Raw genomic sequence first — 20,965 nt, 5'->3', positions numbered from 1 at the left:
TTCCTGTGTTCCGGAGGGGAGAAATTTGGTTGCGCTGTCCAGGGTGTTTAATAACAACTTTTTCATATTTTTGCTGTAAAAATAAAGCAGTTTCATTTTATATTTAAAGGGACAGTAACTTTTTTTTGTGTGAACTTTTGATTAATAATTAAGTACTTTTATTTTTAATTTATTCAATTCTGGGTAAAGATGGACCAGGAGGCTCTGCAAAATGTTACTTGTACTTTGTTTTGATGCTAACGTGGAACCACCAATCCCTTTCTGTTTCTCATGTATTGAGAGAACATTGAATTACAGGGATAACCTTTTTGATTCTGAGCCAACATTGTCTAGGGCGGATGCTGTTCAGGAGTCTCCTAAAAATTTCAAGATATGCCGCAGCTTTCTCCTCAAGTGTCCCAAATTTTATCGTCCACACATGCAGTGCCCTGCGATTCCTCTCAAGCTCTGCCTGGAGTTACACGGCAAGACATCACTACCCTCATATCTCCTGCGGTATCTGATGCGCTGTCTGCTTTTCCTATGCTGCAGGGAAAGCGCAAGGGGAAATGTAAAGAATAAGTAAGTAAGGTTTCTGACGCAGTCGTGGCTATTCCGAATGTTCCCTCCCAGAAGTCTGAGGAGGAAGATACTTCGGTAGCATCTGAGGGTGAAATCTCAGACTCAGACAGTGTAATTCCTTCTTCTGATGTTGAAGTTGTATCCTTCAGGTTTAAGCTAGAACACCTCCGTTTGTTACTTTAGGAGGTTTTGGCTACCTTGGACGACTCCGACTCTACGGTCATAGTCAATCCTAAGAAGTCTAGCAAGCTAAACAAGTATTTTGATGTACTTTCCATGGTGGAGGTTTTCCCTGTACCAGATCGGGCTACAGAGATTATTGCTAAGGAATGGGAGAGACCTGGTATACCTTTTTCTCCCTATTTTTTAAAAAGATGTTTCCTATTGCTGACTCTGTCAAGGAGTCTTGGCAGACAGTCCCCAAGGTGGAAGGGGCAATTTCCACTTTGGCTAAGAGAACCACTATTCCCATAGAGGATAGTTGTTCCTTTAAGGATCCTATGGATAAGAAGTTGGAGGAATTGCTCAAAAAAATGTATGTTCACCAGGGTTTACAATGGCAACCTGCGGTGTGTATTGCTACCGTCACTAGTGCGGCAGCATACTGGTTTGATGCGTTGTCTGATTCTATTCAAACAGACACTCCCCTTGAAGAGATCCAGGATAGGATCAAGGCCCTTAAGTTGGCTAATTATTTTATTACGGATGCTTCCCTACAGGTTATTAAGCTGAGAGCAAAGATTTCTGGGTTTGCCGTACTGGCCCGCAGAGCCTTATGGTTGAAATCCTGGTCTGCGGATGTTTTGTCTAAGTCTAAGCTTTTGGTGATTCCCTACAAGGGTAAGACCTTGCGGGAGAAAAGGGTCATTTCCTCCCTCAGGATAAGAGGAATAAGCAGAAGGGACGTCAGAGTAATTTTCGTTCCTTTCGAAACTTCAAGGGTAAGCCTTCCTCTCCCTCTACCAAGCAGGAACAGTCCAAGCCTTCCTGGAGGTCCAACCAGTCTTGGAACAAGGGAAAGCAATCTAAGAAGCCCGCTAATTACTCAAAGTCAGCACGAAGGGTCTGCCCCCGATCCGGGATCGGATCTTGTGGGGGGCAGACTTTCCTTCTTTGGTCAGGCTTGGGTTCGGGATGTTCAGGATCCCTGGGCGGTGAACATTGTGTCCCAGGGATACAAACTAGAGTTCAAGACCTTTCCTTCCAGGAGCAGGTTTCTGCTCTCAAGATTATCTGTAGACCACATAAAAAGAGAGGAGTTGTTACACTGTGTTCGGGACCTTTCTGACCTGGGAGTGATAGTTCCTGTTCCAATGCAGGAACAGGGTCTGGGATTTTACTCCAATCTGTTCGTGGTTCTCAAAAAAGAGGGAAGTTCCTCAGAGTACTGTCCTTCAAGATGGAAACTATTCGTTCCATTCTTCCCTTGGTTCAAGAGGGTCAATTCATGACAACAGTGGATTTAAAGGATGCATACCTGCATGTTCCCATTCACAGGGATCATCACAGGTTTCTGAGGTTCGCATTTCTAGACAAACACTTCCAGTTTGTGACTCTTCCATTCGGCCTTGCCACAGCTCCTAAAAAAATTTCAAAGGTCCTGGGATCCCTGTTGGCACTGCTCCGGTTGCGGGGCATTGCTGTGGCGCCTTATCTGGACGACATTCTGGTTCAGGCGCCATCCTTTCAACAAGCGAACTCCCACACGGAGATGTTGTTATCCTTTCTGCGTTCCCACAGATGGAAGGTGAATTTGGGAAAGAGTTCCTTAATTCCAGCTACAAGGGTAGTGTTCTTGGGAACCATAATAGATTCCCTGTCAAAATATTTCTGACAGAGGTCAGAAAATCAAAAATCTTAGACTCTTGTCAGGGCCTTCAGTCCTCTCCTCTGCCGTCAGTGGCTCAATGTATGGAGGTGATCGGTCTGATGGCAGTTGCCATGGACATTATTCCGTTTGCCCGTTTCCACCTCAGACCTCTGCAGTTATGCATGCTCAGGCAATGGAACGGGGATTATGCGGATCTGTCTCTGCGGTTACATCTGGATCAGGCGACAAGAGATTCTCTTCCATGGTGGTTGTCTCAGAAGCATCTCTATCAGGGAACCTGCTTCCGCAGACCCACCTGGGTGATTGTGACAACGGACGCCAGCCTGCTGGGATTGGGAGCAGTCTGGGGCTCACTAAAGGCTCAGGGGACATGGACTCGGGAGGAGTCTGCTCTCCCCATAAACATTCTAGAGCTGAGGGCAATCTTCAATGCTCTTCTGGCCTGGCCTCAGCTAGCTTCAGCCCAGTTTATCAGGTTCCAGTCGGATAACATAACCTCAGTGGCTTACATCAACCATCAGGGAGGAACTCGGAGTTCCTTGGCCATGACAAAGGTAGCCAAGATTATTCAGTGGGCGGAGACAACTGTCTATCTGCGATCCACATTCTAGGAGTGGACAAATGGGCGGCGGATTTTATCCCAGGGGAGTGGGAACTCCATCCGGAAGTGTTTTCCAACTTGGTTCTCAAATGGGGACAGCCGGATCTGGATCTCATGGCATCTCGTCAGAATGCCAAGCTCCCGAGGTACGGGTCGAGGTCGAGGGATCCTCAGGCTGTAATGATAGATGCTCTGGCGGTCCCTTGGAATTTCCGTCTAGCATATCTATTCCCTCCGTTCGCTCTCCTTCCTTGGGGCATTGCTCGAAATCAAACAGGAGAGGGCGTCGGTGATCCTCATTGCACGGGCATGGCCTCGCAGGATATGGTATGCAGACCTAGTGGGGATGTCATCCTCCCCTCCTTGGAGACTCCCTCTGAGGAAAGACCTTCTTCAGGGGTCCTTCCTTCATCCAAATCTCGTTTCTCTGAAGCTGACTGCTTGGAGATTGAATGCTTAATCTTATCTAAGCGGGGACCATGATTCAGGCTCGTAAGCCTGTTACCAGGAAGATTTACTACAAGATATGGCTGTAAATATCTGTATTGGTGTGAATCCAGAGGCTATTCGTGGAGTAGAGTTCGGATTCCTAGACTTCTGGCCTTTCTCCAAGAAGGTTTTGAGAAGGGTTTATCCGGCAGTTCCTTGAAAGGTTAAATATCTGCCTTGTCTATTTTGTTACATAAACGTCTGGCGGATGTACCAGACGTGCAATCATTCTGTCAGGCCTTGGTCAGAATCAGGCCTGTGTTCAAACCTGTTACTCCTCCCTGGAGTCTTAACCTGGTTCTTAAGGTTCTTCAGGAGGCTCCATTTGAGCCTATGCATTCCTTAGATATTAAATTTTTATCTTGGAAGGTTTTGTTTCTTGTTGCTATTTCGCCTGCTCGTAGAGTCTCAGAGCTCTCGGCGTTGCAGTTTTAATCTCCTTACCTTATTTTTCATTCGGATAAGATAGTTTTGCGTACTAAGTTAGGGTTTCTCCCTAAAGTGGTTTCGGATAGGAACATTAATCAGGAGATTGTTGTTCCTTCTTTGTGTCCTTACCCTTCTTCTCATAAGGAACGTCTGCTGCACAATCTAGACGTGGTGCGTGCGTTGAAATTCTATCTACAGGCGACTAAGGATTTTCTCCAGTCTTCTGCTCTGTTTGTAGTTTTCTCTTGGAAACGTAAAGGGCAGAAAGCTACGGCTACTTCTCTTTCTTTGTAGCTGAAGAGTATTATTCGCTTGGCCTATGAAACTGCTGGACAGCAGCCTCCTGAGAGAGTCACGGCTCATTCTATGAGGGCTGTTTTCTCTTCCTGGGCATTCAAAAATGAAGCTTCTGTTGAACAGATTTGCAAGGCTGCAACTTGGTCCTCTCTACACACTTTTTCAAAATTCTATAAATTTGATACTTTTGCCTAGGCTGGGGCTTCTTTTGGGAGAAAGGTTCTTCAAGCAGTGGTGCCTTCCGTTTAGGTTCCCTGTCTTGTCCCTCCCTTATTATCTGTGTCCTCTAGCTTGGGTATTGATTCCCAATACTAATTAGAGATGATCATTGGACTCACCGTGTCATTAGAAAGAAAACAAAATTTATGCTTACCTGATAAATGTATTTCTTTTTTGACACAGTGAGTCCACGTCCCGCCCTGTTTTATGTAGACAGGTTTTTGGTCGTATTATAAACCTCAGGCACCTTGTTACTTCCTTTCTCTCTTTTTTACTTCGGTCAAATGACTGAGGTTGGAGGGAAGGGAGGTGATATTTAACAGCTTTGCCGTGGTGCTCTTTGCCTCCTCCTGCTGGCCAGGAATGATATTCCCAATAGTAATTAGAGATGATCCGTGGACTCACCGTGTCAAGAAATAAATACATTTATCACGTAAACATAAATTTAGTTTTTGAAAGCCATAGCAGGTTTGCTCTGACTTTTACTCTCAAGATTAGGTCTAGCCGTACTCCACGTTAGTCTCTTCAGTAGGGCAGTTATGGCTTTAAAGCAGTTAGATACTTGTGAGGTGGGCCTTACTGAGTTTTCCTGACATGTTTGCTGCCCTAGTATAGAAAGCCTGAGTAGGTTTACTCTGTCTTTCTTTTTTTCACAGACCTCTGTAAGGAGTTGGCGTCCTTCCACGTTGTGTGAGAGCGGTCCCCCTGCCGGACAGCTAGATGCAGGTATGTGCCTTTTGTCTTCTGGGGCTCGGAGGCTGGCACTTTAGAGTCATTGAAAATATATTGGGCTCTCTGGAATTTATTGATGGGTCTTCACATAATCCTGAGTGGGGATTGTTAAGGCAGAATGCAGGCACTGTTAGGCATGTGACAAGAGACTGTAAACTCCCTTCATGAAAGGAAGGGGTTAATTTCTTATTGGGCTTTAGTTTATTCAAGGCACAAAATATACATCTGGTTATTAATTTTCCCTTGTGGAGCATTTGTTCTTTCTGAGCCGGATTCTGGTTTATTTTATATCCGGAAGAGAAGACTCCGTTAATGTTATCTCCCTCCTTAGCCTAAGGGTCTTGTGAGGTAGAGCTCTGCATCGGTACCTTTATTTAGGGTGCATTAATGTGTTTTCCTTTTAGCGCAATTTCGCACTGCAAGAGGGGGAATATTTTGCTTCATTGCGGCTTGTGGTTCTTATGTATTTCTTTTTCGGCTGGGAAGCGCACGCTTTAGATTAATGTTGCAGCTTCTCACAGCCTGGTCAGCTCCTCCCTCTTCTTCTCCAGAGCGGCATCGACCGCGTCCGTATGTAAATACAGCATGTAGTTTGCTGTTTAGAGCTGTTACGGCTGTTATGTGTAGCAAGCCGTCTTGTTTTTATTGCTGTCTACTATTACCAACCCTTTCAATCTGGGTGATTGGGAAATTGGGACTTTTGTTTGATAATTGTATTATTTCATTACATCTGTGTAGATATTATCCCATTTACTGCATATATTGTTTCCATTAATGCTTATTTGGGTTGAGTGCCTCCTATAGGATACATTGGTTACATATCCTGTCCGTTTTATTTTTCTAATGACTTTTTTTGCTAACGGACTATCGTTGAAGTGGGAGAAGAGGGGGAATATTTAGCTCCGTTATTAGTTAGTCTAATTAAAGGGCCAGTATGTTGTGTTTTTCTCTCGGAGTATTAAGCGACAAAACGGATTCCATTTAAAGAGACAGTACTACTTTAAATGTAAAAATGTTATTTTCAATTTTTTTCTAGATTCAGCTTCCTGGTGGGTTTAGTCCCTTTTGGGGGCTGTATCAGGGTTTTGTTTATTTGTCTGCCAGCATGGGTGTGTGTATTTTTTTGTATCATGCTGGTTTGCACAAATTGTTTCGGTATACAATTCTGTACTGGACATTTGTTAGAGTGTTTACCCTTGAGCCTATTGTCTCTTAGGATGAGGCTTTCCGGCAGTGCCACAGTATTCTCCCTAACCGTCTCAAGCCTCTATGGTGTCACATGCAATGCCCTGCGGTTCCTCGTTATCTCCTGGTGGAGTTTTCTTGCTGGCAGAAATTGGAGCCCAGTTATTATCTGCGGCATGATCTGCTTTTCCTTTACTAAAGGGAAATCTCAAGAGGAAGATTTAGAGATTCAGATAGTAGGGTTTCTGTTTCACCTGCTGCTACTCAGATTGGCCTACCTCATTGGTGCTGATGAGGACGATATGTCTGTAGCCTCTGAGAGTAAAATCTCAGATTGTACAGTATAATTCCTTCATCTGATGCTGAAGTAGTATCCTTCAAATTCAGCTTGAACTCCTCTGTGTATTGTTTGAGGACTCTGTCGTTGTCTACACTGGGATATCTAGTAATCTCCTTAGTTACTACGATTTTCTTTCCTCAGTGAAAGAGTGTTCTGCTCCAAGCTGGGCAATGGAGTTTTCTTTTTGCACAGGAGCAAGAGAAGCCAGGGATAACTTTACCTGTCTCCTGTTTGTAAGATTATGTTTTCCTGCCGCTGACTCCATTAATGATTCTTACAGTGCCTGTAGTAGACAGAGCTAATTCTAATCTGACTAAAGAAACTTTGATCCCTGTCAGGTATAGCTGTCCTTTTTAGGATCATGGTAGCGACCTCCTTGGAGGAGTTTCAGGACAGAATCAAGGCTTTTGAGCTAACCAATTCTTTTCTTCCTGATTCTTCCATTTTTTAAGCTGAGAACCAGGTTCTGGTTTCGCTATTCTAGCCCGCAGGGCGTGTTGACTATAGTAGTTTGAGGATTCCCTCTCAGCTCAAACTTCTAGTGTTTCCTTACAAGGGTAAGACCTTGTTTTTGTTCCTGGTCTGTCAAAAATATTTCAGATTTTCGTGTGGAAAAGGGTCTTTTCTACCTATAGTCAAGAAGAATAGACCTAAGGGTCAGAGTAACAACCTGCAGCTGAGTACAGTATAGCTCAGTTTGAAGTGTTTTCCCCGCTCTGGAATCAGACCAAGTGGGGAAGCTCTTTTTCTCTGCTTCCTTCAGAGAATATGCTGTGACCATAGTGTCTCAAGGTTTCTGAGTGGTTTTCAATACCTTCCTCCCAGAGGCAGGTCCTACCTCTCAAGCCTATCTGCTGATCGGATAAGAGAGAGGCATTTTTTGAATTGCGTATGGAAATTTTCTTCCCTGGGAATGTGGTTCCACCTTCTGTACAGGAATAGGGCCTAAGGTTCTATTCAATATGGACTTGGTTCCCTAGTATTGGGAACTTCCTTTTTTTCTGGACCTACAGTGTCTAGAAAAAGTTCTTAGAGTACCGTCCTTCATTAGTTCAAGAGGGTCATTTTATGAAGACCATAAACCTGAAAACTAAGTATTTTCATGTTTCCATTTTCTGGAATCATATAAAGTTTCTGGGATTTGCTTTTCTAGCAATTCTTTTCAGTTTGTGTTCCATTTGACCTTGCCACAGCTTCCATAATTTATTAGGTTCTGGGTGCTCTCTTAGCAGTGATTAGGTCTTGGGAAATTGTTGTAGCGCTGTACTTGGTTATTGGTTCAGGCGACGTCTTTCAACAAGCAATCTTGTTGTTTTTGTTTTGTTTTTCGTTCCCAGATGGAAGTGAACTCAGGAAGGTGTCCCCTTGCTCCAATGACAAGGATAGTTTTTTCCTAGGGTCCATAATAGATACCCTATCTGGGAGCATTGTTTCTGTCAGAGGTCAGAAAATCTAAGACTTTTTCCTCTGGTCTTTCTCTTCAGCCTTCTGTTCAAACTGGTCTGATGATAGTTTCTATGGACATTATTCCCTTTGCTCGATTCCATTTGGGAACTCTGCAGTTGTGCATGCTCAGTCAATGGAACGGGGGTCCTGCGGATCTGTCTCAGAAGATTGTTCAAGAAACATCTGATTCAGGGCACATGTTATCAAAGATGTTCCTGGGTGATTGTGTTCACGGACACCAGCCTGCTGGGCTGGGACTCTTTACAAGCGCAGGGTCTTTGGACTCGGGAGGAGTCTGCTCTTCCCATCTAAATTTGGAGTTGAGAACGATTTCCAAATGTTCTGATGGCTTGGCTTTAACCTGGTTTCCACTCAGACAACATAACTTCTGTGGTTACAGTTACAAACCATCAGGTAGCAGTTTCGAGTTCCTTAGCCATATAGGAGATGGCTTGGATTGTTCTGTGGGCAGAAGCTCACTATTGCTGTCTATCGGCCACCCTTTCCAGGAGTGTGCTTCTGGGAAGCAGATTTCCTGAGCAGACAGATTTTTCATCTTGGGGAGTAGTAACTCCATCCGGAGATATTTTCCTGCTTAACCTTCAAATGGGGGGTGCTGGAGGTGGCTCGAATGTGTCTTGGCAGAATGCCAAACTTCCAAAGTACGGTTCAAGATCAAGAGACCCTCAGTCTACTCTGATAGATGGCCTAACGGCCCTGAGGGATTCAGGCTGGCATACCTGTTTTTCCTCCATTTGTTCTTTTTCCACGAGTCATTACTCGGTTCAGGAGGGAGCGTCAGTGATTCTGATGAAGGTCAGATTTCTTAGTCCCTGCGTGGCCTTGCAGTGTCTGGTTTGCAGATCTAGTGGAGATGTTGTATCTCCCACTTTGAAGACTGTCTCTAAGGAAGGAACTTCGGATCAGTGTTCCTTTTTTCTTCCCAATCTCGTTTCTCTGAACCTGTCTGCTTTGATATTGAATGCTTAGTTCTGTCTATGCGTGGTTTCTTTATGACCATGATTCAGACTTGAAAGTCTGTTTCTAGACAGATTTTCCATAAGGTGTGGCGTATATATCTAGGAATTCAAGGGCTACACTTGGAGTAGGGTCAGGATTCCTATGATTTTGGCTTTTCTCCAGGAAGGTTTGGAGAAGGGTTTATCAGTCTGTACCCTAGAGGGTCAGTTTCTACATTTTCTATTTTGCCACATAAGCATCTGGTGGACGTGCCAGATGTGCAATCTTTTTGTCAGGCCTTGGTCAGATTCAGGACTGTGTTTAAATATGTTGCCCCTCCTTGGAGCAATAAACTTGTTTTTCAGCAGGCTCTGTTTGAGCCATTGCATTCCATAGATATTAAGTTATTATCTTGGAAGGTTTTTTTATTGCTATTTCTTCTGTTCAGAGAGTCTCAGAGCTCTCAGCTTGCAGTATGATTCGTCTTATCTTATCTTTCATACCGATAAGGCGGTTCCTAGTACTAGTTATGTTTCCTTCCTATAGTTGTTTCGGTCCTAATCCTTCCTCTCATAAGGAACGTTTGTTGCACAACTTGGATGTTGTGCGGGCTCTTATATTCTATCTGCAGATGAATATGGACTATCGCAGCTTTCTGTCCCAGTGGTCTGTTTCTTTGGGAAACGTAGAGGTCAGAAAGTTTCTGACACTTCTCATTATCTCTGGTTGAGAAGTATTATTCATTTGGCTTATGAGACGGCTTTTAGCAGCCTCCTAAGAGAATTACGGCTCCTTCTCAGAGCTGTTTCCTCTTTTTGGGTTTTCAATCATGAGGCTCCTGTAGAGCAAATTTGCAAGTCTGCAACTTGGTCTTCTCTTCATACTTTTTCCAAATTTGATATTTTTGCTTCGGCTGAGGTTTCTTTTGGGAGAAAGGTTCTTCAAGCGGTGGTGCCTTCTGTTTAGGTTACCTATATTGTCCCTCCCTAATCATCTGTGTCCTCTAGCTTGGGTATTGATTCCCAACAGTAATTTATGATCCCATGGGCTCACCGTGTCATAAGAAAGAAAACAAAATGTATGCTTACCTGATAAATTTCTTTCTTTCTTGACACGGTGAGTCCATGGACCTCCCTGTTTTTCAGACAGGTTTTTTTTATATAAACCTTAGGCACCTCTGCACCTTGTGTTATTTCCTTTCTCTCCTTTCCTTCGGTCGAATGACTGGGGGGTTGTGGGAAGGGAAGTGATACTTAACAGCTCTGCTGTGGCTCTCTTTGCCTCCTTCTGCTGGCCAGGAGTGATATTCCCAACAGTAATTGATGATCCCGTGGACTCACTGTGTCAAGAAAGAAAGAAATTTATCAGGTAAGCATAAATTTTGTTTTATAATATATAAGTAAATCCTAAAAATAAGATCTTATTAGTTAAAGGTGTTTAGTTTTAAAAGCAAGCATTGCATTAAATCTTGTATTTTTTAATACACTTCATATCATCTGTGTTCTATATACTTAGCTGCCCAATGCAGCCGGTGATTAACTGTAATGGAAAAAGTATAGTCTCTTTTCAAACAGAAATAGGTGTGTGGTTTGGAAAGTCAGTAAACTTTTAATATTCCTGTACATTAAGATAAAGTTCTGTAAATCTAGTACTGCAATGATTGCTACAGCAAGCAAAATACCCCCTTTAATGAAAATAAAACCTTTTAAATGTATGTAACCTCCTTGCTTTTCTCATGTTTCAGACCACATAAAATTCATAACATGATCTAATTAGCTTTATGTAGGTATTGAGACTGCAATATACAGTGGGACAAAAAAGTATTTAGTTAGCCACCAATTGTGCAAGTTCTCCCACTTAAGAAGATGAGAGAGGCCTGTAATTTTCATCATAGGTATACCTCAACTATGAGAGACAAAATGTGGAAACAAATCCAGACAATCACATTGTCTGATTTGGAAAGAATTTATTTGCATATTATGGTGGAAAATAAGTATTTGGTCAATATCAAAAGTTCATCTCAATACTTTGTTATATATCCTTTGTTGGCAATGACAGAGGTCAAACGTTTTCTGTAAGTCTTCACAAGGTTGTTACACACTGTTGTTGGTATGTTGGCCCATTCCTGCATGCAGATCTCCTCTAGAGCAGTGATGTTTTGAGGCTGCCGCTGGGCAACACAAACTTTCAACTCCCTCCAACGGTTTTCTATGGGGTTGAGATCTGGAGACTGGCTAGGCCACTCCAGTACCTTGAAATGCTTCTTACGAAGCCACGCCTTCGTTGCCCGGGCGGTGTGTTTGGGATCATTGTCATGCTGAAAGACCCAGCCACGTTTCATCTTCAATGCCCTTGCTGATGAAAGGAGGTTTGCACTCAAAATCTTACAATACATGGCCCCATTCATTCTTTCATGTACACGGATCAGTCGTCCTGTTCCCTTTGCAGAGAAATCGCCCCAAAGCATGATGTTGCCCCACCCCTATGCTTCACAGTAGGTATGGTGTTCTTTGGTTGCAACTCAGCATTCTCTCTCCTCCAAACACGAGTTGTGTTTCTACCAAACAGTTCTAATTTGGTTTCATCTGACCATATGACATTCTCCCAATCCGCTTCTGGATCATCCAAATGCTCTCTAGCATACTTCAGACGGGCCCAGACATGTACTGGCTTAAGCAGGGAGACACGTCTGGCACTGCAGGATCTGAGTCCCTGGCGGGGTAGTGTGTTACTGATGGTAGCCTTTGTTACGTTGGTCCCAGCTCTCTGCAGGTCATTCACTAGGTCCCCCCGTGTGGTTCTGGGATGTTTGCTCACCGTTCTTGTGATCATTTTGACCCCACGGGTGAGATCTTGCGTGGAGACCCATATCGAGGGAGATTATCAGTGGTCTTGTATGTCTTTCATTTTCTAATTATTGCTCCGACAGTTGATTTCTTCACACCAAGTTGCTTGCCTATTGCAGATTCAGTCTTCCCAGCCTGGTACAGGTCTACAATTTTGTTTCTGGTGTCCTTCGACAGCTCTTTGGTCTTCTCCATAGTGGAGTTTGGAGTGTGACTGTTTGAGGTTGTGGACAGGTGTCTTTTATACTGATAACAAGTTCAAACAGGTGCCATTAATACAGGTAATGAGTGGAGGACAGAGGAGCCTCTTAAAGAAGAAGATACAGGTCTGTGAGAGACAGAAATCTTGCTTGTTTGCAGGTGACCAAATACTTATTTTCCACCATAATATGCAAATAAATTCTTTCCAAATCAGACAATGTGATTGTCTGGATTTGTTTCCACATTTTGTCTCTCATAGTTGAGGTATACATATGATGAAAATTACAGGCCTCTCTCATCTTCTTAAGTGGGAGAACTTGCACAATTGGTGGCTAACTAAATACTTTTTTGCCCCACTGTATGTAAACTATTTATATAGGGGATTTGTACAGTACATAATATTAAACAAGGCATACACTACAATGGGAGCAATTATTGTCTGGTGCTTTGACATTTTGACAAGGTAATAAAGGTTCAGACTAAATGGGACCAACTGACTTTAACTTGGTGTCATGTTCTCTGATTTTGAGTGTAACTGTGTTTTCTTGTTTTCAGGAGTTTTGAAAACAACTGGAATGTTTATAGAACATTGGCTCATATAAGACCTCCTTCCACTAAGGTATGAAGCAATGTATTTTTATGGATTTATAGCAAATATGTACATTTGCTTTTAAATGTAGACTATGTAAATCGGTATACAGCACAGCATAATATACTGCATTCCATAAATTAATTATCGATATGATTAACAGTTGAGTGATCTGGCAAAGGGTAATCTGTGCAAACCCTTATCAGCTACACTGCTTTTATGTTCATCACTACAGGATATGAAACAGGTGATTTAGTTTAGTAGTCGTCCAGTTGCTGATCAGCAGACATTTAAAAAAAAATCTTTCGGGAATCCTGCTTCCCTGTTTTTCCATTTTTTTAACTATTGGATGGATTCCTGTTAGGTCATTTGGAGTCATAGGACCCCATTCTGTTTCTTTTCATGTGAACTTTGCCAGCCACTGCCTGAGGACGTAAGGAGGTTTCATGACCACAATCTTTCTGTATTTTTGTTTCTACACAGATTTATGGTGCTTCTCAGTGAGGGGCTTATATGCCTATCGGTTTAGGAAGAAAAAGTATAATACCTTCATGTCTGTTTACCAAACAGATAAAGCAAATAAGTAACTTAATGGGACAGTAATCATTTTGACATTGTAATATAAAATGTATACTTTCATTATTTTTCAAAGAAAAAGGAACAGCCGCACTAATAAGGCACCAAGGAGAAGGGCTGATAAAAACAAAAATGTATTGGAACAGTTTAAATTAAGGTATGTGGCAGGCAAACATCCTGACTAGTTTCGTGTTCACAGGAGCACTTTTTCCTAAACGTTTTAAAATTCTGAGACCTGAAAGAGCACATGGCTGGTTTCACAAGTCCTACCCTTCCACGTATCCTACCCCTTCAGTAGAGATAAGATTAAAAAAACCAGCAGAATACTGATAACTTTGCTAACAAAATCACCATAGTTAACAGTGTATACTTCAGTAAAAAAAGTCCTCCAAATAAGTGGTGGGTGGAGTTTGACTATTGAAAAACAATAGAAGCAAACAAGGGTATGTGCATTGTAAACATTTTAAAACTCACCTAGTATGTTCAATTATACACATAATTCATGTAATTACAATGTGTTTACTGTCCCTTTAATCACTTTTCTCAACCACAGTCCTCAAGTACTCCACAACAGGCCAGGTTTTTATTATAACTGAACCAGCGCACAAGTGAAGTAATCAGATGATCAGTAACACCATGGTTGCCAACCTGCTCTCACCCATTAGCTCATTATTTCACCTGTGCAGTTGTTCAGCTATAATGAAAACCTGGCTTGTTGGGGGTACTTGAGGACAACGGTTGAGAAACAATGATGTAGATCACCCATTGTTCCATTGTTTTCTGGCCTAATTTCTAATTATTTGTCTTTCCTGGTCAGAAACTGTATTATTTATTTCAGGTTTGATGCCATGTATTCATTTGTAGTAGATAAAGTAGATACACCTATTTTCAGATTATACAAACATTTTATGATTCAGTTAAAAAAATCATTCTTCTTTTAAAGGTCCTATAGACAAGACAATAGTTTGTGTTCTGTTTTTAAAAGATGTTTCAGTCTTGTTGGTAAACAATGTAGAATTGCAGCAAGTAAGGCCAATAGAATGCTTGGTTGTATTGGCAGAGGTATTTGCAGCAGAAATAGTAAGGTCCTTATGCCTCTTTACAGATCACTTGTTTGGCCTCATCTTGAATATTGTGTGCAGTTCTTGAGGCCATATCTCCAGAATCTTTTCAAATGAGGGATGTTAAAGTTGTACCTGGTTTTAAAAAATATAACTCACCAGGAGAGTCTTGATTACCTAAATATATATATTTTAAAGGAGAGAAGGGAAAGAGGTGATGTGATAGTAACTTTCAAGTATATTAAGGGGCTTAGTAAAGCTGAGGCTGTGAGTGTTTTTCACGAAGAGAACAATTTGAGAACAAGGAGTCATGAACTCAGACTGAAGTAGAGTTGTCAGGTGTCCAGTATTTAACCTGACAGTCCAGTATTTTAACAGGCTGTCAAATAAAATCTTCCCAAAAATACTGGACACTTAAATGTCCAGCTTTTTAAAGTCCCTGAGTGTTATTAGCTAAATATAAAAAGGCCTCCTAATTCTAAATAAATTACAAATATGGAGCAAAAAGAAGTGAAGGGCATTCAAGGGGGTAAAATCACATTTGTTTATGTTTGTTAGCCAAAGAGGTAAAATTACTAATTTATATGTTATTGGCAGCTAAGGGATAAAAATGACTGCTCAGTTGTAAAAATTATACATTGTGGGATCAAGAGTAGAAGCTAAATTAGAGGTTTTGGAGGAACATTGTGTGAACCCACCTACAATTGCTCCCAGTCACAGTCAGATTGTCCAGTAGTTTTGTGTAGGACAGCCGGCAACCCTGAGCTGAAGAGTAGTAAGTTCAGGAGTCATTTGCAGAAGAACTTCTCAGAAAGTGTGGTTGATTCATTGAATAAACTTCCATTAGATGTGGTAAGGACAAACAACGCCTCAAAAATACCTGGTATACGCATAAGGCTGTCCTACATACTAGATAAGTTTTGAGCACACTTGTTGGGCCTGTGGTTCTTATCTTTCGTCAAAATGTATGTTTCAAGGGGCTGTTTACTGGCAACTGGTAGCTGGAACCTGTGTGCCTTTGCTAGTTATTATGTGGACTATTTTAAACAGCTGATTTCAAATCTGCTTAAATAGGTTTAATGTTTGGCAAGTTAGGTTGTATTGTTTTCTAATTTATTTTTATTTTATGTTTTGGTAGTGTAAAAATAAAAAAAATTTATAATAATCTTTCACAGCAGTATTTCCTAAAGCATGTCAGATGCTGAAATAGGGAAGGAATTTACTTATTACCACATAGCATCCTCAAACTTTTGTAACCTTGAAGCCAGCAAGATATGAGGCATGTTCAACTGGCTCTCTGAAAAGCTACAAAAATAGCTCAAATATTTAATATATATGTATGATTTAAATTTTATTTATTTATTAAAAACAAAAAAAGCGACATCAGTGGGTTATATCCAGTGGAGAGAAATAGATTAACCTTTGTACATCAATATCCCTTTAACAATATTTTATGGTGACACATTCACTGGTATTATTAACAAGTATTAAGCAGCGCACATTCTCCTATTCTTATGTCTTCTAGAGCGGCTACAATCTTGCTGTGCTGAATGTTGGAGCACCTGCAGCTGGGATGAATGCAGCTGTGAGATCTACAGTGAGAATCGGCATTATACAAGGTCACCGAATGTTTGCAGTACATGATGGATTTGAGGGACTTGCAAAAGGACAGGTACCTCCGTTTTCTATGAAATCACACAGATTTGCCAGCCAGAGAGTCTTTTGTTCAAACATAAATTAAAATGAGTTATTGCTAGATTAAGAAATGAGCAGCTCAGGAAAACAAATGAAAAAGAATAACAATGCATTTTCAAAAACTATTTACAGAGCTAGAACATTCCCTGATCTTCCACTTCTGCACAACCAGACTCTGGACTTTCGATACAGTATCATATTTTGTCTAATTTAATAAAACAAAAATATTGTCATTCCAAATTAGTTCTAAATAAAAAAATGTAATGAATTTAACAAAATAAAGTATAATAAAGATGTATGTAGTTTATAACAGAAAAAAATACAAATCTCTTGGCGCTACATTTAAGAGGACTACTATCCCCCTAAAAAAAACGTAAATAAAACTAGAGACAGAAAAGGAACACAATCTGAGAGGAGCTCAAAAAGCAAGATCACCTGTCAGAACAAATTAACACTATTAAATATTAAACTTTATTTTTCCAAAACGGCTCTCAGATTTTGTTCCTTTTCCGACTGTAGTATATAACAGAGCTTAATAAGTTTATTTACTTTTATAGGCAGCAAAAACATCAAGGAACCAATGAAAAAATATAATTAGGAGCCAAGCAAATGTATTTGTATATAAATATATGAAGAATATTTAAAAAAAAAAATATAGGATCAAAGTAAACATATAGGATCAAAGTACAAAACCTAGTTACTTTTAAGGGACATTAAACCCAAAAAAAATATTTCATGATTCAGATAGGGGTTACAATTTTAAACAACTTTTTAATTTACTTCTATTATCTAATTTGCGTCATTCTTCAGATATCCTTTTTTGATGAAATAGCAATGAACATGGGCGAGCCAATCACACGAGTCATCTATGTACAACCACCAATCAGAAGCTACTGAGCCTATCTATATATGCTTTTCAGCAAAGGATATCAAGAGACTGAAACATATTAGATAATAGAAGTGAATTAGAAAGTTGTTTAAAATTGCATGCACTTTCTAAATCATCAAAGCAAAAATATGGGTTTCATGTTTATTGAAAGAGACATTATACACTAGATTTTTCTTTGCATAAATGTTTTCTAGATGATCTTTTTATATAGCCCATACAGTTTGTTTGTTTATAAAAAAAATGTATAGTTTTGCTTATTTTTAAATAACATTGCGCTGATTTTCAGACTCCTAACCAAGCCCCAAAGTTTTAGGAGAATACTGATGTATACCTACTCCAGCTTGCTCCTGTTTGTGTAAATAGTCTTTTCATATGCAAATGAAGGGGGAGGGAGTAGTGTCTGCAATTTCCCACTTGCAGTGGGTGTTCCAGTAACCTTTTTAACAGAGCTAAACTGGGAGCTTCTAATTAAGTTTTTAAATGGTTTTATACTGGATTTTTAGATCAGTATCTGTGCATATTATTCTTTATAGTGGTCTCTATTACATGCAATTAAATGAAAATTGGTCTATAATTTTCCTTTAACACACCTCGATATTGTAACACGACACAATATAGACTTTTATATTTGAATGTGCTGTACAGTAATACGGTCTTTTCACCTCTGTATGTTTATCAAGAGAGTTCTCTTTTAACATAGATTGAAGAGATTGGATGGGCTGGTGTTGGTGGGTGGACTGGACAAGGAGGCTCACGGCTTGGAACTAAGAGGTAAGTGCCTTTTTGCATTATATATCAGAAAATAAATGTATATATTATTGTACAAAATGGAAAAGGCATAATGTATTTGGTTTCAAAATGAATACATATATATCTGTCCTGCATTGTATTTTCTGACAAATGGATAAAATATTTTTCCATTAAAGAGATACTAAACCCATTTTTTTTTCTTTTATGATTCAGATACAGCATGCAATTTTAAGCAACTTTCTAATATACTCCTATTATAAATGTTTTTCATTCTCTTGCTATATTTATTTGGAAAAGCAGGAATGTATAAGCTTAAGAGCTGGCCTATTGTAGATTCAGCACCTGGGTATTGCTTGCTGATTGGGGGCTCCTAACCTTACATTTCTGCTTTTTCAAATAAAGATGGCAAGAGAATGAAGAAATATTGATAATAGGAGTAAATTAAAATATTGCTTAAAATTGCATGCTCTATCTGAATCGTGAAAGAAAAAAAAATGTGGGTTTAGTATCCCTTTAATGAGAAATGTACTATTGAGATATATCTCTGTAAAATACACATTGCCTTGTTATTATGTTTCCTTTTTCAATAGAATAATTTGCATACTTTACTCCATAACTGTTTTATTTGCTTGAATCAGATTTGTGTGTTACAAAGGTATATAGCTTCATTAAATAGCATTGTCCCTTTATACTTAAAGGGACATTAAACTCAAATACCTTAAAATAATTATGCAATACATAATGCAGCTTTATTTTGTCAAATGAGTATACATTTTCATGTAAAGACCAAAAGCATTTATTACTTTGTAACAGTATACACTAAAATATAACAAAATAGTAAAACAACAGTGTATCAAAGTATGCAAGGATATGTGAAAAATCAAGTGGTGGAAATAAGGTGGGTTAGAGTCTCAAAATGCTTGATACTGCTTGATAATAGTATACTCCGTGATGGACCATAGGAGAGAAAAGAGAGAACAATCTTGAAGACCGTATGGGCAAAAACCCAGTATCAAAAGGAGTGATACTGACACTTACGAGAGCTATAGCTAAGCAATTAAAGGGAAGGCAGACAGGTGCAAAGCCCCACGGCTCTCCAAAGCAACGCCCAATAACGCATCAGTCTAGGAACAAGGCCAGAAACAACCGTTCTTTGTGCGGCCAATAGCTCTAAGCATATGAATCCGACCTACGATTGCATACTTTGATACACACTGTTGTTTTAGTATACATTTTCATGTTTTTTTCTTTTCACTAATTTCCCTGCCCCATAGAACAAAAGGACCCTTGCTAATCAATCACAAACTAATACAACACATATATAGAAATTTGAGGATGAATTTATGTTTGCACGTGTTCATTTTAAAAAAGAGATTGGGGTACCCCACGCCTTGTCTCTAGCACTAATCCAACTTAATAATATTTTATTAAACATGTATTTCTCTTGTTAAGTGTAGTCAGTCCACGGGTCATCCATTACTTATGGAATATATCTCTTCCTAACAGGAAGCTGCAAGAGGATCACCCAAGCAGAGCTGCTATATAGCTCCTCCCCTCACATGTCATATTCAGTCATTCTCTTGCAGCCTAACTAAAGATAGGTCGCTGTGAGAGGTCTGTGGTGTTTTTTAACTTAGTTTATTTCTTCAATCAAAAGTTTGTTATTTTAAATGGCACCGGAGTGTGCTGTTTGTTCTCAGGCAGCATTAGAAGAAGAATCTGCCTGCGTTTTCTATGATCTTAGCAGACGTAACTAAGATCCACTGGCTGTTCTCATCTGAGGAGTGAGGTAACTTCAGAAAAGAGGAATAGCATGCAGGGCCCCCCTGCAAACGAGGTATGTGCAGTAAATTATTTTTCTGAGGAATGGAATTGACTGAGAAAATACTGCTGATACCAATGTAACGTAAGTTCAGCCTTAAATGCAGTGATAGCGACTGGTATTAGGCTGATGAGTGTGTGTACACTGAATGTATTTTTCTAAGGAATGGAATTGACTCTGAAAATACTGTTAATACTGAAATAATGTATGAGCCTTAACTGCAGTAAAAGCGACTGGTAGCAGGCTTATTAATAACACTTCATAACTTTCAAAATGTATGTTCAAAACGTTTAATGGCATGTTAATCGTTTTTTGTGAGGTACTTGGTGATAAAACTTATTGGGGCATGATTTTTACCACATGGCCATCTTTGTTTTCTGCATAGAAACAGTTATCTGAGCTTCCCCACTGTTGTAATATGAGTGGGAGGGGCCTATTTTAGCGCTTTTTTGCGCAGTAAAAATTCAGTCACAATCTGTCTACTTCATCCTCCATGATCCAGATCGTCTCTAGAGAGCTCAGGGGTCTTCAAAATTCATTTTGAGGGAGGTAATCAGTCACAGCAGACCTGTGACAGTGTGTTTTGACTGTGTTAAAAACGTTAATTATTAAATTGTTATCCGTTTTTGGGTATTAAGGGGTTAATCATCCATTTGCTGGTGGGTGCAATCCTTTGCTAACTTAATACATTTACTGTGAAAAATTGGTTGCTATAACTATTTTGGTTCATTGTTATTTCAACTGTGACAGCTTTTTGTGCTTCTTAAAGGCACAGTAGCGTTTTTTATATTGCTTGTAAATTTATTTAGAAAAGTATTTCCAAGCTTGCTAGTCTGTCATTGCTAGTCTGTTTAAACATGTCTGAATCTCTTTGTTCACTATGTTTAAAGGCCAATGTGGAGCCCAATAGAAATTTGTGTACTAATTGCATTGATGTTACTTTAAATAAAAGTCAATCTTTACATGTAAAGAAATTATCACCAGACAACGAGGGGGAAGTTATGCCGACTAACTCTCCTCACGTGTCAGTACCTTCGCCTCCCGCTCAGGAGGTGCGTGATTTTGTGGCGCCAAGTACATCAGGGAGGCCCTTACAAATCACTTTGCAAGACATGGCTACTGTTATGACAGAAGTATTATCTAAATTGCCAGAATTAAGAGGCAAGCGCGATAGCTCTGGGTTAAGGACAGAGCGCGCGGATGAGGTGAGAGCCATGTCAGATACTGCGTCACAGTTTGCAGAACATGAAGACGGAGAGCTTCATTCTGTGGGTGACGGATCTGATCCAGGGAGACTGGATTCAGAGATTTCTAATTTTAAATTTAAGCTTGAGAACCTCCGCATATTGCTAGGGGAGGTATTAGCGGCTCTGAATGATTGTAACACGGTTGCAATTCCAGAAAAATTATGTAGGTTGGATAGATACTATGCGGTACCGGTGTGTA

The 20,965-nt window shown here is 40.1% G+C and overlaps 1 protein-coding gene across 2 annotated transcripts in view; it reads left to right on the top strand.

The window, feature by feature from the left end:
• Window positions 1–20,965, top strand: part of LOC128654357 (ATP-dependent 6-phosphofructokinase, muscle type) — a 232,063-nt gene that overhangs the window by 143,539 nt on the left and 67,559 nt on the right. For both annotated transcript variants that reach the window (XM_053708238.1, XM_053708239.1), the window contains 3 exons: window positions 12,693–12,756; window positions 15,889–16,035; window positions 17,648–17,718. In XM_053708238.1, the coding sequence (XP_053564213.1) occupies window positions 12,693–12,756; window positions 15,889–16,035; window positions 17,648–17,718 (282 nt within the window). The remainder of the gene's footprint in view (window positions 1–12,692; window positions 12,757–15,888; window positions 16,036–17,647; window positions 17,719–20,965) is intronic.

The sequence above is a fragment of the Bombina bombina genome, chromosome 3 (assembly GCF_027579735.1).
Source record: "Bombina bombina isolate aBomBom1 chromosome 3, aBomBom1.pri, whole genome shotgun sequence".
Lineage (NCBI taxonomy): Eukaryota > Metazoa > Chordata > Amphibia > Anura > Bombinatoridae > Bombina > Bombina bombina.
Note: the sequence above shows the minus strand (reverse complement) of the source record. Positions and strands in the feature narration are given on the sequence as shown.